Source organism: Camponotus vicinus, unplaced genomic scaffold (genome assembly GCF_025532165.1).
Source record: "Camponotus vicinus isolate PSW18456_S1 unplaced genomic scaffold, iyCamVici1.0 SCAF_1, whole genome shotgun sequence".
Classification (NCBI taxonomy): Eukaryota; Metazoa; Arthropoda; class Insecta; order Hymenoptera; family Formicidae; genus Camponotus; species Camponotus vicinus.
Window position 1 is genome coordinate 21,836,001 of NW_028141945.1, and position 27,683 is coordinate 21,863,683.

The window sequence follows — 27,683 nt, forward strand, 5'->3', positions numbered from 1 at the left end:
TGAAGTATTCCAGAAAGCGCGATACAGATATTGCTATATAAATTAAATAATTGTACATAGATGTATAAGGTATGAAAGAGAGTTTTTAATTATTCCCATTTATTGTCTTGCGCTATACAATTTCCGTTATTTCTAAGCTCCATCCGTGCCCGCGCGCGCGCGCGCGCACGCTTGCGCTTGCAACATACGCATGACGCACCTGTGCCTGTAACGAGTCTTTTGCGAGATCGCTCCTTACATCGAATAAATATAAACGTAGCCGAAATATCATTACCAATTGATAGTCCGCTTTGCTTTTTTATATTCGCTACATTCGATATACCTGTTGCGAAGCTTTCGCGGTATTACAACATAACAAATTATATCTAGAAGTATGAGCTACTTGGAGAGTAGCAATCGAAGAACGATATAAAGGCATTGACGGTTCTTCCGAGAAAAGGAGAGAAAAATAACGAGGAAAGGAATAAATTCTCTATTCGGGTTTCTTCTTTTGCGTCAGTGCTTTTTCCGGATGTGTCACGACAGCGAAACAATTTGTTTGACAGTATCCCTGTGGCGAGCGTTTAAGCGTGACGTCACTGAGCAAATTGTCAAACTGATTATTCTTTTTCTTTTTTTTATATCATTACATATTACATTAGTCAGCACAGATAGTTTTCAGGGACGCGCAGCAGCGATTCTTCACAGATTGTAGATGGCACAGCCATGTTCTCAGCCTGTCGATCATCTCCGCGCAATCTGACCCCACGTCCGTGCATTCACCGGCCTCTGTTCCTGAAAGCAGACGGATGATTATTATATACAATTATTATATGCAGGACATGATTTCAAACAACGCAAATTAAAATAGGATGTATTCGATTAGTGTAGTTGTGTATTAGCCTAAAACAGAGGATTATAAGTTCCGTATAATAAATGTAAGATTATATTAGTACCCCATAATAGAAAGACCATTATATACTATTGTTTGTTTTCTGTATATGTAAATATGTATGTGTGTGTATCTCCAGGTATCATATATACAGATATTATACATATATGTTTCTCACTGTCCTACTAGTGAATTCGAGAGAATAAGAGATATAAGGAGCGATATGACTCTTGTAATGCTTATGTGCATTTTTGTCGAAGAAACAACGAAAATATACAGATGTGTTTTACACTTTTATCGGATTAATAAAACTATTTCTCATTTATTTAAAAAATCTGCGATTAAAAATTGTTCCGAAAAATATATATCTTTGTATTAATTTGATTGATATTATTATCTTTTGTTTCTGAAGATAATAATTGAGAACATGTGTTAAGGAAATAGAAGGAATTAACGATAATTATCAGATTCTCATTGATTTATGAGATCAATCGTATATGAGAGAAAAATCTATAATATATACTCTTTTCATATTCCATTAGTAACATAGAAAAGAGAGAGAGAGAGAGAGAGAGAGTCAAAAATAAAACAAATATATTATGCAAAATAATGAAAATGTCTCCGAACAAAACCAACAAAAGAACGTAGACATGTTGGAACCAATGTCTCTCGAAAAGTTCCTCACAACTCTAGAATTCGTCGAAAAATAGAAGATACATAGGAAGAGAAAACTATATATCAGATTCCGTACAAACATTAACGACAAGAAATGATTACATGCAAAAGTTAAAGACTCGACCCTGAGGAGACAGAGAGAAAAAAATTAGCGCGATGATACAAATCTAATTCAGATTTCTTCTTACCGCGGCCGTCATTTTGAAGGCCGTTCTGATATCCTTTGGTCGTCGTAGAAAGTGACATCACGCTTTTATACTTGAACGGATTAATTTTCAGAGCATTAGTGACCTTTGGAGTGCTATTGACAGTGTAGTACGAGTTGAAGAAATTGGTAACGCTTCTCCGAGTGGTGGTGCTGATGCTGTCATCAGCGCCGATATCATTATTATTATTATTATATTTAGTCTTATAACGATCAGTGTATAAATTATTAGGAGTTGTCTGTGTATATTTCGACAGCGTAGTTACGACTGGAACTACGACGTGTTTGTAAGGATTAACTAACAGTGTCGTTATTGTCGTCGGTGTCGTCAACGTGATTATGCTCGATAATGATGTGCTCAGTGCCGTTGATTCCCATGGATACCTGTGTAGCATATCATTATGGCATTACTACATAATGCGCTGCAGCATAAAGCTATATATTTACGTATGTTGCATTGTATTCTGTTAAATGACATATCAACAGCTGCCTTTTATTATAGATACGTTGATTCACGATCCTTAATCGAGGATATAATGTAAAAATTTCTGTTTAAATGTATAAATTTCCAGTGTAATCGTTTCAACACGCACTGCACATTAAAGAGTTAATAAAAATCTATCTATGCAATACGCGCGATTCCTGTTATGAGAATTAAAAGAAAGAATCCATCTGTATTACCTGTAGTCTGTGTTGTTGTACTGAGCGAATATCGGTCTATTATGCAGCGTAGGATTGAATATGCTGTCTCGACGTACGTAGGTCGGAATGTTCTGCGTATAATCCGGTATTATGTTCTCGTGCTCCGCCACGCACTTTCCATTCAGGCAGTACTGAAAATCAACATCATTATGATTAAACAACTGTGCAAAGAAATTCCGGGGCAACATAGGGAATTACATTATCTCGACTCATGAAATTACATAACGCAATAACGTGCCACTAGTTCACGTATCTGTCAAGATTTATGAGATCACTTCTGTTAATTACGCATTACAAGCATGCGGTAGTTGTATCGTGACATTATAACAAACTGTATTATGAAATTTTTATAGAAAAATATTATAAATGCGTTTCTTTGAAGCGAGAAAATATCATTAAAGCATGCAGATTTTAATTTATCTTACCTGACCATCCCCGCAAGGCGACCCTTCTGCTGCTGGACGATACGCCACGCAGTATCCGGATCCAGCATCGAAACAGAACAGCTGAGCGCAAACCCGGTCGTCTTTCTAAAATAATGAACATAAAATGTAAATGTGTGAAGTGTATAAATTAACTAGGAAATTACTGTAAAATTTGTAGTGCACGTATAAAGACAATAAAAACGTACGAAACAAGCGCTTGTTCCACGATCTTTCCGACATTGCGCATCTAAGGATAAAAGTTTTCCCGGAAGTACTCTGGGCAATGCCTCGTCTTCGTGAGGCGCATTGTATAAGCAGGTCGCTGTATCACCACTGAAAATCAAGAGAATAAAATGGACTTATCAAAACTTGCGTTACTATTTGTTTTTTTTTTTATAAAATTTAGAATGCCTAGCAGTGAATATTATTTTAAAAAATGATTAAATGTACACGATATATTATTTTATAATAATTGTCGAAATTTTTACACATTAATCACACTATTGTACCCATTAAAGTTCATTTACAAAATCAAGAAAAATGATTATAAAAGAACAAATAAAGAAAATTTATCTACAAGTAATTTTTTAAAATAGTAAATCGAAATTTTAGGATTGATGCTACGCGGAGATTACCTACTTTAAAAAGTGATGGAAGGAGGACACGCTGCAGTGCGACCATTTGAAGCCTTTCTCGGTGTGCCTAAGATCGCTCATGATGTATCCGTCTTCCCATCGACACTTCTCGGCGCCTGGTCCACCTAGATAACTCGGCGGAGGTGAACCGTCGTGAACGGCGCCCAATCTACAACGCAATCGTATACGATATTATCGATTTTCTCAGGTAAAAGGACTGATAGACACAGGTATAAACAAGTGGATAGAAAAGATAAGGGAAGAGATTCGTGAGCAAAATAATCTCGAGTGCTTACAGATGGCCCACCTCGTGCGCAGCGACAATGATACCGCTGAATCCACCGGTATCCTCGATGATAGCGACCGAATTCACCTTCTCGAGACGTTTATTCACGACGCACGCTCCGCCAACGTAGGCGAATCCTGTACGCAGAAGAGATCTTTTAACGCGTTGCAATACTTTGTTCTCCTTCAATAAGCACCTCGAACAAAATGCATTCGTTACTATTAAAATTGTTGGCGTTAAACAAGCTGTCTCATTAAATTAGTATCTGACCAGCGAAGCTGGCGTAGAAGCGTATCTCCACCATAAACTCGCACAAGTATTCGATCGAAGTATTTGTGAGTATAATCGATCGATTTTATTAATCGAGTTCTGATATTTACGTTCAGGATGAAGAAGCGCGCCTGTGGTTAATTTGCCATAAATATTATTGTATCTGAGAGTGTTCGAGTTACGAGAATTAATAATATTAATAATATTAATAATATTAATTCGTTCGAGTGAGTGTGTTAAAGTTAAGTTGTCAACGATATACATATATGCGGCATGCATCCGGCATTAATTCGTCGCGTCTAATTAGTTAACGAGAGAATTAGCCGGAATATCAGAGATATCATGTAGTTTAAGGAATATTTATGTAGCGAATCGGCCGGATTAGAATGTCATCCCTTTCGCTCCCCCCGATTTCTCCCCGATTCGATATCGAAGTATATATGGGCATGGAAGATACATCTCTCGACGTATTTAGAGTTGCTGTGATTTCAAAGACTTACCAAAAACCACGATCCGTGACAGTAATGCAGCCAAAGATACAAGAGTCGTGAATTATTCGGGAAAGATTATTTAGAACAAAGAGTATGTATAGATGATGTAAAAAAAAGAAAACGGTATCAGAGAATTGAATTTTGAACGATCGTTTCTCTTTGGCGACGATGTGCTTTTCGTTAGGAATGATCAAATTTGTGTGATCAAATTTAAGAACGATTTTCAATGTATAAAACTATGAAATAATGTATGTACATAAATGCGGAAATATAGTAATAGTTTGTGTAAAAGATACAGTGGCGGATTATAATCGAATATTAAAAGATATTTAATTAAATTTCATGGATTTATTTTTTATATATTGATCATCTTCTTATGTAAAATATAAAAGCACTATCAAATTTCATAGCCGAAAAATATCTCGGATCCGCCATTGTAGATATTGAGACCTAGCATATATATGCAATAGATATAAACACATATAGAAGTAAAGTTTAAGCGACTGTGCGAGGAAACAGCAGAGTTCGAAAGAGGCAATTGCTTGACGCAATTTTCATTGCTGGATTGCAATCTGTATGATTCGCGTATGAAGAAGAGAAGAGTATAAGACACACCCATTAGAAGAAAGTATATTTAGATAAATAAAAATATATATAAAGCAAGCTTTTTTTGAATTGTTTCCTAAAAGTTTCAAGAAATTCAAAACGGTAAAATATAAATGCAAAGATAGAAATCTTGACATCCGACAAATGTAATAGATTTTTTTTTTAATTTCTATTTCTAGCATTTTTATTTAATTTACATGTCTATAATTTAATATTCTCGCAAATCTCTCTTTCTCCCTTTCTCTTGAATATCTAGAAATTCAGATTGAAAAGTGCAAGACTTAAAAGTTGGGGAAGCTAAAACAAAAAAATTTCTTCTTCTTGATCCGAGAAAAAAACATACCTGCGGTTCCTCTATTGCACACATCATTCGCGTATTGCCTCCTGCACATATCTAATCTGTAATGCAATAACAAAAATACTCTTTATCATATAAATTCATGTCCGGCAAATGTTTCTGACCTGGTCACGGGACAGACGGCCGCTCGAATCAGTTCTTTCGACTGTGCAAAAATAAGAAAATAAAAAAAAAAGAAGAAAGCATGAGGACATGGAACCGTGTTCGTCGCCAGGACGAAAGCTGGAAGATGAAATATGACGATTCATATATTTCTCTGGATTTCAAAATATGAGTGATAATCATCCTCTCGAGAAAACCTCTACCGTATAAAAAGTGTAATATTACCCTGTAATATTACCTTTGGAAAAAAGTCGACAGTGCTTACGCGACCATTAATAATGCCGATTTGCGTGTGATCGAAAGCAACCACCCGCGAAGCGAAACTGTCGCAAGACGTCGTTTGAAACTGGTATAATTTTGGCGAGGTGACAAATTTCGGTACTATAGATACGTGAAAGAAATGACGTCTATATTTATTCGTGATGAATAAAATCGTTGGATGCGAGGACCATTTTTACGTAGGGACTTAAACGCACCGAAATTGTACCGGTTTCAGCCTTCAATTAAAAATTTTCCGCGTGAAAAACCGTTCTCACCGGAGGCAAAGGGCGTGTATCTCAAAGATACACACGTGTTGCGGAAGCATATGTGTGTTTTGAAATATTAAATAAAAAGTAAAAGTGAAAACATACTACGCAATCCTGGTGCATAAGTAAATAATCGTCGATTAAGCGGTGATCGCTTGCATCGCACGTGCGCGCGTCGAAATCGATTAATCAATTTTGTGCGATTGCAAAGTAGCATTTCAATCGAAATGCTACCTGTCAACGGAATAGAATAAAGAAATACACGAATAAAGAAAAACGCGTATTCGATTTATCGCATTCGATTTTGCGCATGAGATTTCATGTGCGCAAGCTATAATCCTTCATAATCTAAAGAGGCATCCACAAAATTATTCGTCTAACAAGCTATAGTCACATTAAATCTACATAAATTAAGATTCAATATGAATACAAATTGCTTTTTATTATTTTCCTTTTTATTCTCTCTCTCTCTCTCTCTCTTTTAATCTATTAATTTACAATAGTTTTAAGTATAATAATTATGATTAATGACGTAAAAGTTCTGAAATACAATGCAAATTTTAATTGAATAAAATTCAACATTAAGATAATTTTTAGATTCAATTGTAGCCTTTGAGTAGATTTTAATATATTAATATATTAACATCTTTAATATATTAATATCTTTTATTTTTTTTATACATCTTCTTACATTTGATTTTTGGGAATATTGTAAAATATTTCTGACTAATATGAAACAAATCCGTCAAAAAAAAAGAATATTTTATATGTATTTTCAACTCTTAATTTACGCAAATATATGCAATTTAGATAGTTTAAATTTATGTAGTTTATATAAATAATTTGAATTGCGAACCACTGTATAAACATTTTTAAAGAGTCATAGGAGACTCAAGTTGATTTTTACGACTTGTTGATGCAAATGTTAAAAGGACCCGTTTAGAAATGCGTGATATTTTCAGATATATTTAGTGATACGTTTTTTTCTTTCAAATTTATGGCTATCCGGAAGTTTTCGTGCGCGATATTACGGTAATCCACTCATGAGATAATCACGTGTTGTTAATTAAATTAATATTAGTGGTACCATACCCGTTCCTCGTTCGAGCGTGTGCATAAGAAGCTCTGGTGATTCTGGTGCATTGTCACGCTAATTTATTGCAAGTCCCTAATTTCACTCGTTGCCTGTACATTACGAAGTCACGCGAGGAAGATATTCCTGTTCCGAGTTATTAGGAATGACAATTTTTTTCGCTATCACGATGCACTACTGAATTAAAATATTAAGCAATGCATGCTGATTCTTACATACAAAATATCTTCCTCGAGAGACTCCTTAAGAGCTAATAACGCTACTACCCGTTAGATACCATTATTATGTGTACCGTCAATAATACCGATAAACTATATACAAGCTAGCGAGGATGCTGTACCGTAAAAAATGTATTATAAAAGTTTAGAAAAAAAATGAAGCATGTGTGATCACTATATAATAAACCATACCGGCAGTTCCCTTAGTGCAGCGGCCGCCTTTCCTACGACGGCACATATCATACCTGTTTTGCGGAATAAAAATCGAGAGTATGAAATTATCATGAATAAAATGTGAGAACTATAAATAATATTATCATTTATGTAGGAGAAACGGAGAAAATATTGAAATTAATTAATATACGTTTACACTAAGGAATCCAGTGCTGAACTCACGATGCATTACCGTATCATGTTTCTCCGTTACGTCATAGAGTTAATAAAATGCTCGTTGTTGGAAATAATGAATAAAAAAAGTCTGGATTGTCGGAGAGCATCGTCTTTCAGCTGTGGGCATTCTTTTCTGATTTGAGTTAATGTAATTGCTATAGTATAAATTGCGCTTTATGAATTGGACACTCTTACTTTGTAACGGCAACAGCGATGTCGTACACAGGAAGTCTCCTCTCCCGGAAAAGGTATTTGCCCATGTCAGTCAGAGCAGCTGCCGAGTCGATTGCGTCTCTTCCCACGCGATTTCTTTCTAAATACGGTGTCGCGTCTCGTCCCTTGAATATAACATAATACAATTTTATTCATATATAAGATAATTAATTGTCGCATTCTATTTAAATTGCAAATTTTTTAACAAATTAAAGACTTTTGATGAGACTTGACAAAATTAAAAGTAAAAATAAAAATAAAAAATAAGATTAAAAATTGAAAATTTGTATTTATATAAAATTTGTATATTTATATACTTTTTTAAAAATTTCTCCGTTAACTAGGAAGGAAAATATTATAGTTTATTAGAGGCAAATAAATTAATTCCACTACGATTTCTTACCCGTGAAATAATTATTCCCGCTATACTGATACGTATTTTTGGCCCTTTCAGTAACTTATACCTCAGATCTACTCCGTTCCAAAAGGATACGAAATATCTCTTTATCTGTACGTTATCACCGCCATGCAACCTTAAACGAGAGAGAATATTGCGTTTAAACGCATAGATGCATTCGACATTATAAATGTCAATGTAAATTTTTGTAGAATATTTATACGAAGAAAAGAATATTTATTTGACCGTGAATATTCACTGCTTTAAATAGCTTTGATGATATATTAGTCGACTCACCTGTACCCATCGTAATCCACGATGCAGAGGATTTCCGGGTAAATGACGTATGGTGCTTCGCGCCTTGATCTATTATTGATCGAACGTTTGCTTCTATACCTCTTGGCTAAATGATCCGGCTCCATAAACGCTACGAAACATTTGCTTATATTTGTAATTTTACAATATCTTTTTTCAATATTCAATCTAATGTAAAGATTAATTTATATATTTTTCGTAAAATTCAAAATGGAATCGATGGAAAAATTTCGATAACATATGTATAATGTACTCACAAAAATCGTTATACTCGTCGCCGACAGGTCGATTGATTTTTTTGAAAACGATATGATGACTCGTGCGTTTTAAGTTTTTGTTTCTAGTTACATTGGGCAGTAATTCGGGTTCGTGAAGGGCTGGTGCCTCGTCCACTACTTCCTGTAGAACTCGTTCTGGCAGTGGTCGAATAACTAATTCTGAACCGATGGTTCCGTCCTGATAAAGACAATAACAAAAGAAAAATTTAAAAAAATATAGTTTACATAAAATATTAAATTAAATATGATTGAACTGCGCTTTTTAATTTCGAAATAATTAAAATAACTGCGTTTAATTATCGAAACATTTTTCGACACATAAAAATGTAACATATGACGTTACATCTAAAATTATCTGAAATTTGTATGTCTCTCTTTGCATGTTTCCAACTACGTAATGCTTCAACTACAGAAATATTAGAATGTATGAATCATGCTACATTAGTTGAGGTGCGTTAACTCGAGCGTTTCCTTCATGGGGTTTGAATAAACGTTTCAGCGAGGCGAATTATTTCGCGAGCGCGATATTCTCGATCCGGACACGATCGACCGTTCAATCTGAGAGGTGCATTGGTCAGATTTCGAGAGAGGGGGAGTGAAAGCGAAAGGTCAGGACACTACGAGGGGTCACTTAGAACAACGCTTTTATATGGCTTATTATGTAACCAAACGATATTACGTACAAGTCCGTTTGGACGACATTACGGGGTTTCGCCTTCATTAAAATTTCATCGAAACTCCCACGCACAAACCGCCATTGAGTTGCGAGATTGATCCTATCGTCGCCTGGGTCGCAAATCCTTATGCAGGTGGGACGAATAAGAGAAAAGTTCTTTCGTACTTTAAACGATTAACTTTCACGATTCTTGTAAGGTATATCGCGCATAATTGTAATTATATATTCGTGCGTTCACCCCCGCATGTGCATACCAAGTATATTACTCACATTTGTATCGCAACGTAATGATCTCGCGCGTAACAACGTAATTTAGAGATCGTATATAACGATCTTTTTCCGATTTTTAACATATGCGAATATTCAAGAATTGGCAATTCATGATTTCTTAACGTTCAAGATAATTTCTGCATAAAATCTCGAGACTTTAACACGGTAATTAAGAATCATCAATTAAATTATTGCGATCAAATTTTTATTCTCGTTTTGAATATAATGCAAATTCGTACATGTAACTTTCGAAACTTTCAAAATTTCAGAGCTTCGGTAAAAGCTTCTCGATTATATGAATCATTGCGATATTTGCTGGCACAACGTAAAGCAGATTTTGTATCGTCGAATTTACGTATGTGTTAAATGCAAATATGAGGAAAATATCGTATGCAGTATCGCTTCCTTATAAGAACGGCAATTAATAAGAACTTCGTAAGAGAAATCAGTCACGCTCGTTTGAACGCGGAATTATTGGAAACAACGTCTTTCCCTTCTTTCTCTCTCCAAATTGCAGAGCGCAGCGAAAGGTAGGATAGATGCGAGGAGAAGTTTATTGACTTGTATCTCGTGGACACACCATATATCTTCTTCATGTTGGACTTTATTCCGAGAAGAAAACGCCGGTTGCGAGCGCAAAGGGGAAATGTCAAAATCGCGGTATTTAAGTAACCTCGCCTTGTATGCCTCGCTGCACACTTTGTATAACGTCGCGATTATACGTACGACGATAATATTCATGATTATGCAAAAGCCTAAGCTACGTAATCTTTTAGTTTTCAATATCAAATATCAATAACTGTGATTGAGACATAAGTTTCTTTGAAGAATTGAATAAAAAGGAAAAGTTATCAAACTTAATTCGCAAAAAGCATTTTCTGATCATTTATAATAATAAAAAAAATGTCTATTGACATTCTATTTCCACAGAAATATATATCTCAGATTTAAGAAAAAAATATGATTAATTGCGAAATTGCTTACTAAATACGCTTTCATCATTATGATAGAGCAGTTTACGATTATTTTGTGAGGAAAGAAAAATTGCTAGATTATGTATTATTATCCATAAAATATAATTATCATAAATCACGATAATTATACTCGATGAGACGGCATTCCAGAAATTTTATTTACGAATGTTTGGCAACAGCGAGATAAACTCGCACCTCAACATTTTAATTACTTATAATAAATCTCTGCGATATTCGATATATTCATTTAATAAAAATTAACAAGTTAAGCATTAAGAGGTAATCTGTATTCTCTTAAACAAATTATGTTTTATGCGATTTAACTTGCCTGCAAAAAAAAATTCAATAAATCTGATAAATTTCAATCAATCACTAAATCTGATAAATTTCCACCGTGAATTTTTCATCGATATCAGTATCAGTAATTGATATCAGTATTAATAATTACTTTATATATATCTGTATATATCTGTTTTAAAAAATATTACAACTATGTGATATAGAACGAATTGCGATATTGCTATAATTATAACACAGACCCTAAGCGAGTCGTGTCGGATTGACGAAAGACGACTCGTAATAATGGGGTGGTGACGAAAGGGACATTAAGAAAGAATGGCCACTTACAACGCGCACTTTCCCATTCGTGTCTCGGTGTAGTAGAATGGAAGCCATGTTCTCCGTGTCTTGATAGATGTCACCGATATCTACATCAACCTAAAAGAAGAGCAACAATTAGGGAAAAATTCGGTTTAGAGATAATAATTAAATATGTAATATTAAATAACTAAATAATTAAACAATTACATAACTCTCCGCAAAATTACATGTTTTTCGATTATTAAAAATGTTTTGCGACAAAAAATCAAAGATTTCAAAAATGACAACTAGTTTTACATCACATATAACTATCTTTTCGGATATTCTAGACTGATAACTGCTAATATAAGAAAGGAGGCTTTAAGTTTGTAAAGGTTGTAAGATATCTCGATAATTAAAAGAGATCACTTACATCCTTTACCCTCTCGTAATGAAGGCCATCGGGTTGCGACGTGTTTCTGGTGACGGTCCACATTGGCAGGTTGTTGGCCGTCAGCAATCCTTTCGTGGGCTTTAACGAAAGGCTGATATCTTTGCCGAAGGCCTTCAGATGAATCTGTGGTTTCGCGTCCACGCTCCTCTTGTGCACCGTATGCAACACAGGCACGACTTCGTACGGCGGCACTACGATTTTAGGAATATTTACAAAACGCATATATATTTTATTTATATATATTCATCCGAAGAGAGAGATGTTAAAAAATTCCTTCTGTTTAAATCGTTGATGCTGAAGATACTCCTTGTAAACATATTTCGTATAGTATTAGCACATTGTTGATATCAGTGCTTTTAAAATTAATGGTTCTTTTCGCGATCGATTCCTCATGAAGCTGTCGTTAGAAAATTCATAGTCATTTATCATGACAGGCTGATGGCAGGAGACCCTTTTTAAAGTTATTACGACGATTCTCCAATATTTTCATACAAGTGATAGAATCGATAAATATTCATCGAGAATGATTTACGACGGAGAATTTGAGTTTAACGACCCATTATTGAATGTCGAAAAATATTTGCGTTTCTAATATTTGATTTTTTCTTTGGCATGCGTCAAATATACGGAAGAATGGAAATTTTTCATATAGAAAAAGTCTCGGAAAAAATTTATTCAGGATTAAACTCGACGTAGATTTTATTTCAACAAAATTCTAATTCATTTATTTAATATGTGAACTTAATTCTGTGAAAAATGATGACCTCCTCGACATTTTTTTAATTAAGGAAAGCCGAACTACAAATTTCAAGGAGCAAATAACTGTGCATACATTTTTCTCTAATAACGAGAAATATCGCGCATAGGAAATTATTTCAAATAAAGATTATCCTTGACGCATCCCCACCATTCGTGTTAGAATCGCATTAGTCAGTGACCTGATATTTTAATCATTTTTTCTTTATTATATCGCGTAGCCGGAAGAAACGGGACGTTAAAAGATAACCGCGCTCGCCATACGAGTTACTCTATTTTTTGCTGTTATTACCGGACTCGTGTCCCGTGTAAAACACCGATAGCATCTCTTCCCTTGTCATATGCTCGTGGATCTGAAACACAAATGAATTTAGGTAAACATGGGTGTCGCAATATTTTTACATAATCAAGATTATGATCATCGTAATATCGCACGTTCTGCTAATCGATTCGTGAATAAATCCGTGATGTACGATATGGCAAGTGAGATATAGATTGATTGCAAAGTGTGGGCCTTAATTTCTCAAAATATAAACGTATATATGTGTAACAGATCAAATGTAAAAATGTAGAATATACATATATATAGCGCATAAAGTAAAATAAAATAAATTGAAAGAAATTTACTCAAGCACCGTAATTATTCGAATGAGGAAACGCGACTAGAATGTAGAGAAAGAGTTTGTGCGAGACATCTCGCAAGCGAATCCAACTTCCGGGATTCGCAATTTCGTCATTATTTGTCATTATGCCATTTCGTTGCTTTTTTCCCTTACGCATCTTGACAATTCTGTGACTTTAATTTCATTTTTTACGAGACAACACGGTCGAAATGATGCTTTTTCGATCGTATTATCTTGCCAATACTGTGGGAATAACCGAGATAAAATGAGCAATGTAGTAGAATCTAACCGAGAATGGTAATGCCGGTGGCAAAAAGACATCACGTTTTGTGTCGTAAAAAGTTACATCACAGACGGTAGTACAAGCGCGCGTGGAATTACTTGTAGATTAATCCACAACTGAAATTTTATATTTCACAATACATGCTATTAAGCCGAGTAATTTGTTAAATAACGACGAATCTAACAATTGCACAGTAACAAATTTTTAATTTAATGTGCATTGTATAATAATGATATATTAATATTGCTTATACTAATAGAATGAGATAAAATAAAGCTCAAGCTTCTAAATTCAAATAATAATTTCATATTTTAATGTAGTATAGATAATTAACACAATTGTTTAGTTTAATAGTAATTACATTAACCGTGCATTAATATATGCAAATTTTATTTAATGTAGTCATTTCAGTTTATGCTTGCGATTTCACAAACGTTGTAATTGGCCGATAGACTTTGGTCAAACTAAGGCGACGATTTTTCAAGTGTTCTCAGAATTAGGTACGGCTCGTCCGGTTTTATAGCAATAGTTCTGTAATCAATGGATACGCGCGCATATTCTGTTTTCCAATCGCATTTCAAGGTCTTCTTCTACCATTTAACAGCATTTACTTACACGTGGTGTCGCAGAAATCGAGCTGCAGCGAAACGCTCAAAGGAGCTCTGGGGCTTCTAAGGTCGATCACTTTCGCTCATTACTTCACTAGAGTGCCCGAGCGATCGAGAGTTGATCGATTTGCACTCGTACAAACGATAGTTTCAAACGATAATTTCCTAACAAACTATTTGTTTACTCGAAAATGTCCAAAAATTCCTTCCCACTTAAAAAGTAGTCAAAATTAATAAATATCACATTTTTATCAAATAATTCTTGCGTGAAATTTTTAACTTTTATGTGGAATTTTAATTTCTTTTACATTAACTTTTTACTCGATACAATGATTTTTGCTTTCCATGCATTTGCCTTGAATCACATATAATGATTCCGTGTCAAATCCCACAGGCCAGGTAACCGAGAATTTCTCACGACGACGATGGCTTCTTAGTCTCAGCAATTAATTTTGTAATACTCGTTAACCGTAACGGCGCCTATTTCAATTTCACATAATATATTTCACGCATCTACGAGCGCATAATCGTCGATCGATAGAAACGCCGCTATTGTCCTACCTTTGTGTGAAAAGTGGACTACTCTCTCGGATCTAGGAATGCGTTCCGGTTTCGCTTTCGGTCTTTCCCGGCCAACAAATACATCTCGAAATCACATAAATCACGTGGAACGGCTACCGGAAGTAACGTTTCACTCTGGAAACTCTTTAAGAAAGTAATTATTTGTATAATTTCCTAACAACGAGAGATTTACATAAGTCGGCGAGCAGTCGATGACCGACTTTGCAACATCTAGCCACGATGACTCGATCAGAAGCGTGAAGATTTTTTGTCTAATTATACTGTTTAGTGTATCAGGATCTTTTTCCATCTTTCGCGTTTTACTGATGACTAAACAAGTGATCGCTCACGAAGGCTAATCATAAAGTATACACTGAGAAAAAAATCTGGTTGCATTAATTAAAATTCTGGTAGATTCAATCAGTATGTCTGTTGGAAAATGGACGAACCAGAATTCTTGTAGGAATTACCAGATGATTCTGATTAATTTCTTCCTGTTAAATTTACCAAATTTTCTGGTTAATAATACTAAACTCACCAGCACCAAGTCGTCTAAAATTTTTTCCATCTAATTTCAAAAGTCTGTTTAATATTCTGAATTCCAACAAGATTATTGGATAAATTCAATCCAGATTATTGAATAAATTATTTTAAATTCAGTTTGTTAGAAATTAAACTGACAAAACAGTGATGCAAGAAGAGGATGCAGCTCAAACACACACGATCAGAGAGCTAGCGCCCTCTTTCTGGCACTACTGCTCGTAAGAGAAAAAAAATATACCTTGGATTTAATGTTAATACTAGTTCTTTATATACATTTCATGGAAAATATTGAATACGAGTTAAGTTAAGAGTGGCTCGCCTCCTAGCGGCAAGCAAAGAAGTTAATGTAACAAGATATTTTATAGATTCAACCAGAAAATATTAACCAGATCCTTATAGTAAAATCTATTAAACGTTCTAGTTATAAAAAATCAAGTCTTATCATGATAACTAGAAATTCTTGTTTGATTTAACCAAAATGCCTTCAATCATATACGTCTTGTTGGTACAATCAAACGATTTTTCTCAGTGTACTAATAAATAATATTTTTATTCATATATATGCTCGGCATAAATATAATAATAATAATTAAATAAAAAAATATATTCTAAATAATTAAATATATTTTATTATTTGGATAAGTACTTCAATAAGTTGGCATATATTTTATATTGAATTATAATACATACTTTACAACATACAAATTATCAAAACTGTTATGTTACTTTTGATTTATTTTTCTTTATATCGTATTTCAATACTTTATTGATTGCAATCTAGTATAAAAAAACATATATATCTTGATAAAGATGCCAATGTGAAATAATGATATGGGATACGCAATATCAGATATTCGGGTAAAAATACTGTAATTATATTGCTTATCAATAGTATATAATTTAATGTTTTAATAAATTTTAAATGCCATACTCGATTATAAATTTTTTTTACCAAAGTTTAATCAAATCTTACAAATAATTAATTAAAACTTGTCAATTTTATAATATTTTCACCGACATCTTGCTTCAATTCTGATTAGTTTTCTCTATTTTTCTCTACTTGACTTTCCTGCTTGTTAATTGTTATCTCGCGTGAGTCGCGTGATATCATTATCAAAATCGCACAATTATTATTCGCGTCTAAATTTCTCGAAAAAAATTGAAAGCAAGGCGATAAACAACATTGAACGGTTCGATGATTTTATTGCAATTTTGTGCGCAAATTCTTACGTAAGTTAGAGAAGAACCGGCCGTTGACCACGTTCGTGATGATTATCTACGACAAGATGACGCGTGTTGAATCGTAAACGTGCCATTAATAGTAATCCTTTCGTTTTTCATGCGCTTTCTTAATTACAAGGCAATCATTGATACATAGCGTAATCCTGTTTATATCTCTTGTTAACAAGTATCATTTTTACGAGCGTAAAAATACGTGTTTATATTTATCGTATCGCCGATCTTTCTAAGAAAGAAATTCATTTAAATAACATATCAGAAATAAAATAAATTGATATGTCAAAATAAACAAACAGGCAGATTTTAAATTTACAATTAAATGTACTATTTGCTGTATCTTCCATTTAAATTATATTTATATACACGTAATTTCTTACCGACATACTAAATAAATAATCGGAAAAAAATATATAAATTTGTAAATATGATTTTTCTGATTCGATAATTGAAAAAAATTTCATAGAAGCGGATTAAATTATGGCAAATTGTTACAAGCGCGATTGTAATTTTCTCGTAAATACTTGGCGCACCCAAGCGACGTTTACTGCGAGCAATCCGTGGAATTATGATGCATTATTAATTATCCTCACCCATATTACTGAGCTTCAAGCTAATTAATTCCTTGCATGCCATAACGCACTAAATAATATTCGAATGTTACAATGCAAGTGTAAATATATATGTAAATTAAAGTTTATATATATATTTATAAAATTAAAGTTTGTGTAAAGAAATGTGAAATATATCATATCCTTTAAGCACAAAACATTTGAAATAATGTTGTATACAATTGACACGTTAAAATAGGAATAAGAAGCAAAAAAAAGGATTTTACTTAAATAAATAGAAACATCTTTACATTGTTTTGCGTATTGTGAGTTTTCCTTGTTTTAGCGACGATTAATAATTAGAGTCGTCATCGCATTTTGTGTGATTGTTTTAATTTAGTACAATTACCTCTGTGTGCATGACGCGCAGACATGCTCTCTTTGTCTTAAAAGAAGTAATTGCATATAGGATAACAGTGTGTCCTTGGGCATCTTGACTGCGATCTTACCTTGTGGCATCGTAAGAGAGGTAGAATGATGGCCATGCAGAGAAGGACAAGGGCGCGAGTCATTTTGCATAAAAATATTCCTGACTGATTGCGTCACATCGCTGAAACAGAAAATATCATCGTCTCGTAAATGAGAACGTAATAAAAATAATTAGCGCTTTATAGTAAATATCTCACCGCGAAGTCGCGAATATCTTAAAATCACGTCTCGCTTTATGACGTTTGTCCATGTATTTATACTTTCCTTTATCATTTCCCTCCTTCGAAGTTTATACTTTTAAAAAATTTATTGAAATTATTTCAAAAACAAATATACCTGCTCCCAGTTATAATTGATTGAAATCATTTTTCCTCATCGATGTATATAATTAATATTTAATGTGTGAGAGTGGTATTAAAATACTCCATTTGATATTCCACCCGATAATACATTTGCGAAAATGAGAGTTGTGTTCACGTATGAAAGCAAACGAAAAAAAGATATTTTGTTCACTGACATGCATAACGCGATAAGGAAATCTCGGTTATATAATTTTACCAGACCCGATGGGGGCTAAATGCTAAGATAAAAAAATCGAAACTAACCTTCGCGATGAATTCACGCGTGCATGAAACTGAAAACGAAAACTACACGAAGAAATGAGAGAGCGTACGATGTTGAAGTAGCGTGCAAGTGCAACGACGTCGATCCCGGAAGGAAAGTTTAGTTGCTAGTTGCATTCATTATTAACGCTGACGGATTATAATACTGACGGATTCGCGCCAAAAGCTTCAAACATAGAGAGTATAGCGTATCTGTGAATAAAATCATATCATGTAAAAGAATTAATTTCTCGTCGCGGAAAAGAAAATGAAAAAAAAAAACATTAACGCCTTGAAAGTAAATAGAGATTCAAAACTTTTCTAATTAAATACTAGACTTTTGTAAGAAAAAATTTGTAAGTCACGGCAACTGGTGGAAAATTTCAAGATTCAAGCCATTATTGATGAAAATTTAATTTTGAAAAGCCACACACATGAAACGCAAAATATATAATTGCATTTTTTGACGCTCTGAAAAATTTTAAAACATTAGTTAAAGTTAATTAATATATAAGTGAGATTCTGTAATCTTTTTTATATGTAAAGATAAGGAAGAATCGTAAAGTAGCTAAATTTCAGTCAACTTTAATCCATATTTATGAAAACGATGCTATAAATAAACTTGTTAATATTATGACTATTTTATGTGTGTTAAGCTAAAAGGCAAAATTAGAAAAAATACAATCATTAAAAATATATCGTTATACGAGATCGTTTAAAGAATAATGATATGCATGACAGCTAATTATGTAAATTAATTTTAAATTATAAAATGTGTGATGTATATTTTGATCTTTCGTAATTTAAACGCAGCATATGAACATTTATCAATGCTCAAAATATTCACTAATTAATTTAGTGTTTAATTCGATATATGAATTATGTAACAAGATATGTAAAATATGTCAAAATTTAAACATAAAAAATTATTTTAATAAAAATGATTGCGGCAAAATTATAATATCAAAGAAATTAGTTAATTTTTTTCCAGAGAATATATTTATAGAATATATTTATATAATTTAATAATATAATTTTTCTAAAAGAAATATCTCTAAGTAATTAAAATAGTTTCTTTTTCGTCCTAAACAGTTTACTTTCTACAACGCATATCCTTTCTAAAATTCAATTGTACGGAAGAATTAAGGCCACAAATCAAAGAGAATAACTTGCTGGATGGAGAAATCTATGAGAGTAAAAGCAATGAAGTTATACGGGACAAAAAAAAGTGTGTCTTATTGTTTTAATAACAAATAAAACTTTCCATCCAAGTAATATATTCGACCTTCGTGTAGCGATAATGAGTAATTTCATAGGTTACTCTAGATACCACGAGAATCGAGATTCACACGCTATAGAATGCTATAGACAATGCTACGCTATAGTAAGATATTCATTGTGCCGCTTATTTATGAATATTTTTAATTGAATGTTATTTATGTTGTCATTAAGTAATCATAAGATAACATTCAAGCATACCATGCCCACATCTTCATATCATTATTCTTATTAATTCATTTTACGATGTTAGAAGAAGAGTAATGACATACAATTAACGACATATAATTTTCAGCCATTAATATTTCTTCTCTGTGAAAAAATCTTTTATATTATTTCAAAAAAATTTTATATTTTTTACAATTAAGAGATTCAAATAATAGTAACCATAAAATCATGAAACCTTTAAATTATGTAAATTTTAATTTTATAGTAATTAAAATTAATCTTATATAATTATAATTATTATTATTAGGCATGTAAAATATCAAGTAGTCAGCGACCAATTACAAGTGAAAATTTGCGCGCATTATATAAATATATATAAAAATAAAATTAATAATCATATAAAATTAATAATCATTATAGATACTATACAAAGTTTTTTAACTTAAATAAAATAATTTTAATAACTATTCCTATAATTTATAAAATTTAATAAAAAAATATATATTGTTATATTGCAAAGATCTAAAAGTCTAGAAATACAATTAGCTCACAAAAAAAAAGCAATGCTTTCATCTAGAAACCTGCCGAACAATAGAATATAAATTTGGGCTATTATTTGCGTCCTCATTGTGTTGACATTTGATTCATTGTTGTTTGGTTTGACTGTATCAAATTTTAAAATTTTAGAGTATAAATTAGAATGTATCGCGAAGCGTGTTATAATCTTATAAAAAGCTAATTCCAACAATACACGAGATAACTGTAAGAAGAAAAATGAAAAGGAACGATTAATTATTTGAAAAGGATGACTAACCAAAATTAATATAAAGATATAAAGAAATCATGTACATAATACATTAATTTTTACTTGGCCTCGCAGAGTTTGCGTCATCGCTTGCAATATCAATAACATTTTATTTATCTTATTACTATTTGGTTCGATCTAAAATTTAAAAAATACATCTACTTCACGAATCGATCGATTCGACAATTATAAGAAAAAAAAGATAAAATTATCTTGAATTATGCATATAAAAATTAGATTATATTTAAACAAATAAACGTTAAATTTAGTTAATTCGATCCTTATTCGGTTTGGTGAAATGAGATTCTGCGGTTTGTAGATAAGAGGCGAAGCGAGCTAAAATGCATTTCACAAAAAAGGCAATCCGGCAATCATTATGAGAAAGTGATATTAAATTTATCCCAAATGCGTTAAAATAAAAATTCTGAAGAAATGTTACTTTCGCTTGTGACCACAAAAAAAAATAAATTTGGGTCATTGTCTAGATTCCTGATAATGTCTAATTTGCCTTATTGTATGTTTCGTTGGACGAGCAAAAGCGAATGTATTGCCGCGGTCATCATTCCGCGCGGCATTAATTAACACGGAGAGTAATTGCGGGTTATAAATGTCAACGTTACGCTCGGAGAACTGAAGACGAAGTCAAGTAAAGGGCAACTGGTTTTATCGTATTACGTACAGCCGAGAAGAGAGGAAGAAAAGCGAGAGGAGGGCATTCCGATTGCGAAAAATAATTCTTCGCTTTCCTCGTCGAAGGAGCAAATGCGCAAAGAGCGCAATTTCATCTACCATCTCGACGAGGAAATCGAGAGTGAGATAATGTCAAGTCGGTTCTTTTTTATCGCTGCGTACATATCGTATTCGAACACTTTCTTCTCGGATTAGAATAGACAGATTGTGAACAGCGTTTCGGATTAAGCAATGGAAAGTGGTTCCCGAGATCGACGGTCATCGATATCCGTATCGAACTCTTATCTATCCGCTTTCCACGCCACGTAATATTAAAAAAGAAAATATTACCTCGTAACACAATCTCCAAATGTATATAACTTGTGCATTACAATATCATATCCTGTATATGATATAGAGGGGTATTTAAGTAGAGCAAAAAGTACAAGTAATTGCGACAGATAGATTGCGATTTTTATTGGAATCACATCAAGGATTAAACTCTATCCTATGTGTTTTTTTTTCACAAAATTACAGATATTATTAAATTTAAAATATACGGATATACACATGCCTAGATCAAATTTCAAAAAATAAAGTATGTAAATGTATGAATACTGATATTATATACATTATTGTCAAAAAAAAAATAAAAGAAGACTAATTATTATAATATACAATATACAATAGTTACAAAATTTTTATTAATAAAACTATTTTATTTCTTGCAGTATTAATTAATCTCTCTCCCTCTCTCTCTGCCTCTTTTTCTTTCTCATTTAATTTCAGTTATATAATTGTCACAGAGCAGTTTATTTACTGTTAATGATATACAAATTTTTCTTGGAAATTTTTTCTCATAGGCAAATTTTATGTTGCCTAAAAATGTCTAGACTCATAGATCAAATCTTATACGCGAGTTTCATCTTTATTGCCTATATTAAAATTATTCGATACATTTCGAACGATGTGAATAGGCGGAAATTTATGATATTACTATGTTGAAGGTTTTTTATAGCCAGAGGAAAAAGAATTGCTAATTTTATTACGGTGCGAACGTGCTCGTTTCCTATTTGCAAAACAAACGGATACAATGTAGTAAGCTAATCGACAGTAGTTCCATCCTGCGTTCAATGACTTTCCTTTAGTCTGCGTGCTTATGGATAACAGGAAGTAATGCAAAGTGCTTACTTCCGGAATGCGAAAATGGTCGGAATAGATCGAATATTGTGAGAAATCGCAATCACGGTTCTAATTATTATAATATGATATATATCGAAATTCTAGAATTTTAACTACAAAATTCGCTGATAAACTCTATAATCCCTAAAAACTTACCTTTTTTAAAAAAAAAAAGATTAAAAACGAATACAATTATGCGTGAACCTAACGCCCTTTTTTTATTTTTTCTTTAAAAGATAAATTTTTAGGGTATAATTTTACCTTAATTGATCTATAAATTAAAAAATACCGCTATATAATATATTCTACGCGCGTGTATATATGTGTGTGTGTGTGTGTGTGTGTGTGTATAATATCATATTTGGTCCTGGCAAGGTATAGCGAGCCCGCTATTGTTTACATGTCACAACCTTGTTATCATTCGTACGATAACATTAGAGCAGTGAAGTAGTGATTCGATACGCTTCGTATATTGTCGAATTTCTTTTTTAAACACAATTGCGAGTATTTCCGCGAGTGAGTGCAAGTGTCACGAGAAACAAAGAGAGCAAGAGAAAAAAAGAAAATTTAAATAACCGACGGATCAATGAGATATATGGTAAGTAATTTACATAAATTATATAATACACCGTACGAGTCATTTCTTAATTCTATGTATGTATTCATAACATTAAACCTCCAAACGCAAAAATAAAATTAAGCGCTAATAATTATTTAAAAAAATGCCCACCACGTAAGAAAAATAAATAAATAAATGAAATAAATTATTGAATGAATAAAATAAACTGTAGACAGACCCGAGATAACACAACGTAAACAAATGAAACTAAATTGTCAATAAGCGATCCCTGCGTCACAGCATATCTTAAACTCGCTTATTAACGACAGTCGTAGTTTAAAGATTAAAGAAAGACTTTTTTTAAGCTTTTATTTTTTAATCAAAATAAATAGATATTAAACTAAAAAAATAAGTTGTAAACTTGATTAAATGTACTTATTGCGCGTATATAAATACAAAATAAATAAAAAATGTAGTGCGATTATGATTCACATTATATTATGGGGAGTAATACATATTTAATATTATCGATTTGATTCCAAGAAATCTTAAAAAATTTCAGTAAAATAATTACATTAAATGGTAATGAAATTGAAATTAAAGTTAAAGTTGAAAGTGAAATTGAAACTGAAGAGAAGACGGAGAAGGATTAGAGTATCGTTATTTAAGTATTTTTCATTTTTAACTGCTTATAACTGAACAACTATCAATATCAATTTGATTAAACTGCGTAGAGAAACTATTTTCCGTTCAGTAATAGTTGTAGATAATAAACGAATACTCATCCTTCGTTTTATTAATGTACTATGATATCTTCTACGCAAAATTTCTCTCGATTTCGCTGTAATCGCGTATCCAGTCATTCGACTCGAGATATTTGCGATGCATTACCGAATGCATTACTGTTTCTTTGTGAAAACGCTATTGGATCGCGATTGAATCAATCAGATTCTCTCTTTGCTTTCTACTCGCAAGTATACAAAATTCTGCTGAATACACACGCTATCAAGAAAGCAGTCACAATAGCGACCAAACGTGACATAGGTGTTGTCTGTACACACGTTTGTTAATCAATGCATCGACGTACGACAAGGAAGAAAAAAAAGAGATTAAAGAAGCGAGGCAAGATTGTGTATTATGCAAAGTAGGAAGGTATTTGGAGAACGCGCCAATGCCACGTCTCGGAGAATTAAAGTGAGGTTCTTAATACACACTTATGCCGGACGACGAGCCTCGAATAACAATTCCAACTCGCGAGACACATGTATCGCGTTTCAAGGCTATTTTATAACAGCCATTTCTCTATTTTTTATGTCGAATCGATTAATTCTGCTTTTGTAGCGTTATTTCATAGCGATTTTATCTGCGCGGTTGAGTGATTCTGTAAGAAAGGGTTTGAGGTCGAGTTTAATCAACGATGTGAAAAATCGATACTTGAATCAAATAAGCCGGCGAATGTCTGTGAAATAATAAATCACATGTATCGAGCGATAAAAATTCAACTAAATAAATATTGCAATTACTGATAAAAGTCGCTATCTTGACAGCTTCTTTCTTTAACTTATTGTTAGCAATATCTATGAAAAATATCTTAGAAATGAATAATTATTATTTTTCATTTATTTTATATTTTAATAAGAAAACATGAAAAATAATTATTATATATTTCAATGACTAACTTGTATGCAATCGTGTATTTTTTTAATTAATTACCTTTCGCGTCTTCATTTATTAAATATTAAATATTCAACGCGCAATGTTGTACCTCGCAAGTGGCTGACAACATGCATCGCGCAATATGGTTCACTCGCGGTATTAACGCAGACGTCCAGCGGACTTTCTCTTATGGTCTAAACGAGAGGACAGTACCATAAGTGGCATTTGGAATACATAGCTGTTCTCGAGGACGCTCACAGCCATGAGGCATCGATTCTCGTCGCCGCCGATCATCAATTTATCTGTCTGATCTCATCGCGTTTCCGGTAAAAAATAATTTCTTTGTGAGCGCATTTTGTGATCGAACAGAAACGCAATTATTGTAACGTGTGACTGTCATATTGCCTCGCATGTTACATCGTGCAACTGGCAGATGGAAACTTCAACTGACATATGCATATATTTATCTTTATTTGAAATAATAGAAAAGAGCCTTAGAATGTTTTAGAAAATAATATTGAAAAAGACAGAGAAATATTGATTTTTTTCCATCTAAATTAATATTAATATTAAATTAATATTAATATTAATATAAATTAATATAAATTAATATAAATTAATATAAATTAATATTAATAATCAGGAAGAAAAATCTTATAATTTTCAGCAATTATAAATTTTCGTTTCGTCATATAACGTATTTAAAAATTACAAATTATAAACTTTATTCTTACATGGAATACTTGAATTTGTTTCGAGACTTATACATGTTTTAAAAATCATGTGTAAATCTGTGCAAATATGAGACATATCAGATCAAGATTATGACAAGTCTTTATGTCGACGCCTACTATTCAATGTTTAACTACGCGTATATTTTTCCTTCAGTCGACTTACCTGTCTAGTTTCAGCGCTTCCGGTTTATTAAAAGCAAACGCTTAGACAAGGTGTGTATCGTGATAAGATTTACAAGATTGTGTGTCGTTAGACATAGTCTGTTGTGTGTGTGTGTGTGAGTGTGTTGGTTCATGACTACAATACATAAATGCGTAAACCGTGAAACTCGGTAGAAACAAATTGAACCTTGCACTTCATTCTCTCTCTCTTTCTCTCCTAATAATTTTAATTAATTTGTTTGTTGATTCTTTCAAGTATCTTATCTTTTGAGATATTAAATAAAACAGATAAATACTTGTTTACTGAATTAAGCTAAATAATTTAATATATATATTTTTAGATTATTTTTAAATTATTATTGAATTTTTCTTCACATCAAACAAAACGTTTTTCGTAATCGCATTTTTTTTCTCTTTAAAGAACCGAATTATCTAAATCTATCTCTTTTTTTATCTCGTTTCATCAGCCATGTATTCTGTCTTCTACCTCTCAAGGACACATTTACTGAAAACTTATGCTTCTCCCCACGTTTCGCATTCCGCACGCATTCCGCACGCATTCCGCAACTTGTCGATGTGCCGTCGATATATGGGAACCACTCCGCCTTGATGCATTTTTCAGGTCCGGCCTGGCTGACGGTCGACGGCCACGATTGGCACTCAAGGAGCCCGGAAATCGGTTTTATGAGAATCATGAGTGCGCGCCGTTCCCTCGGACAGGTAATCGAAGTTCTGCCGTTGATCAGCGGCCTCCCTCGAATACATGTATATATGGGAAATATATGTTTCGAACGAGGACTAATAGTATGAGCGAGCTTCCGGCGAAAGAAGTTTCCTTTCACCTCCGCGGAGTCTCTGACTTTCCGATTTTTAGTCACCTTGCGTTTTCTCTCACATGTCGAATTGCATTTAAATTCCGCTGCATAAATATATGCAATTTTCGTCATTACTAACCGATTATTGAGAAACATGGATGTCGAGATTGTTTTCATTTGCAATAAAATGATAGAACACTTGGAAGGCAACAATGTGTTCAACATCTCTATTACACGCATTGAAATTTCCGGAAACTTTAATGAGCGGTTGGCGACATCGGTGCCATACGTGTCCGCGTAAGAAAGATTTTAATGAGCGCAATAATAATGAATCTGCCAGTACACTACTAAAGTTAAGCTTGAATAAAAACTCAATCGTAAAAACTCCTTCTATGCGAGATTTTAACAATGAACTGTCGGCAATTTACTATTTTTCAAGTCACGAACTGGTTCCGTAACACGCGTTAAAAAATTATTCCGTTTCGATAGCATTAAAAAAACAACGGATAGGCGATTAATGAACTCCTTATCTAAAATCGGAAGTCGTGTGTGTCGCGTAATAATGTACATTATTTTACGCTGTGATTAAACGGCGGCGGCCTCCTCTATCTATGTAACCACAAAACCGGTATCGACGACGACGACGACGACGACGACGACGACGACTCCTGATTTTTGTAATGTTCGCCAGATATCGAAACTTAAAATCTGAATTTTTTTCCTAATTATGAATATCTAAGCTATCTATATGTGTGCCATTAATAAACGCTTATAAATAATCATCGGTATCGTACATAAATGTGAATGTATCTTCGAAATTACAGATATTTGGAAAGAATATATTGCGCCATCGCGCGTGATATTTTTAAGACGCTGTTTTATAGAAAAGCAATTTTACGCTCACATTAATTTCATATAACAGTGATAAAAAAAGTTAGAATATTTCTAATTTCTCAAAATGCACGCAACAAATGATTTAAAAATTTTTGTTTACAATATTCTTACCATATTGTTAATATATTATAATATTAATTGTTAATATACTACACAGAGAAAAATATCATTCTACTGCCAAGAAAAGCGATTACTCAGTTTATTTTTCTTTCTTTAAGTAATAGTTTTCTTCAACAAAGAATATATTCTTGATAATAGTCTTAAAATATACTCATCACAAGTGTTAGAAAATCTCATTATCATGTACTCAAAAGAAGAATTTATTTTCTCTTCAAGAATATTGTAAAGTTGTATCAAAGAAAAATCAAACTTACTTTACGCCAACTCTTGTAGTAAGCAAACCAAATTTTTGTTTTAATTTAATATTCTTGACTAAAATACTGCACTTACTAAAATTCAGAATATATTCAATTAAAATTAATGCTTGTGGTGAACTTGG

At 32.8% G+C, this 27,683-nt stretch overlaps 1 protein-coding gene across 13 annotated transcripts in view; it reads right to left on the bottom strand.

The window, feature by feature from the left end:
• Positions 1 to 65: 65 nt before the first annotated feature.
• Sona (sol narae metalloprotease) overlaps positions 66 to 27,683 on the bottom strand; it is a 47,101-nt gene continuing 19,483 nt past the window's right edge. For 11 of the 13 annotated variants that reach the window (XM_083078467.1, XM_083078471.1, XM_083078473.1 and 8 more), the window contains 16 exons: positions 17,681 to 17,781; positions 13,059 to 13,119; positions 11,990 to 12,201; positions 11,605 to 11,694; positions 9,037 to 9,235; positions 8,762 to 8,891; positions 8,471 to 8,600; positions 8,050 to 8,192; positions 5,510 to 5,565; positions 3,810 to 3,936; positions 3,518 to 3,682; positions 3,085 to 3,211; positions 2,879 to 2,983; positions 2,433 to 2,584; positions 1,735 to 2,135; positions 66 to 774 (listed from right to left, as the gene is read on the bottom strand). In XM_083078467.1, coding sequence (XP_082934593.1) covers positions 638 to 774; positions 1,735 to 2,135; positions 2,433 to 2,584; positions 2,879 to 2,983; positions 3,085 to 3,211; positions 3,518 to 3,682; positions 3,810 to 3,936; positions 5,510 to 5,565; positions 8,050 to 8,192; positions 8,471 to 8,600; positions 8,762 to 8,891; positions 9,037 to 9,235; positions 11,605 to 11,694; positions 11,990 to 12,201; positions 13,059 to 13,119; positions 17,681 to 17,743 — 2,298 coding nt within the window. In that variant the 5' untranslated portion in view covers positions 17,744 to 17,781 and the 3' untranslated portion in view covers positions 66 to 637. Of the gene's footprint in view, positions 775 to 1,734; positions 2,136 to 2,432; positions 2,585 to 2,878; positions 2,984 to 3,084; positions 3,212 to 3,517; positions 3,683 to 3,809; positions 3,937 to 5,509; positions 5,566 to 7,656; positions 7,710 to 8,049; positions 8,193 to 8,470; positions 8,601 to 8,761; positions 8,892 to 9,036; positions 9,236 to 11,604; positions 11,695 to 11,989; positions 12,202 to 13,058; positions 13,120 to 17,580; positions 17,652 to 17,680; positions 17,782 to 27,683 lie in introns of those variants that run through there. The other 2 variants (XM_083078477.1, XM_083078478.1) reach the window with 2 other exon arrangements.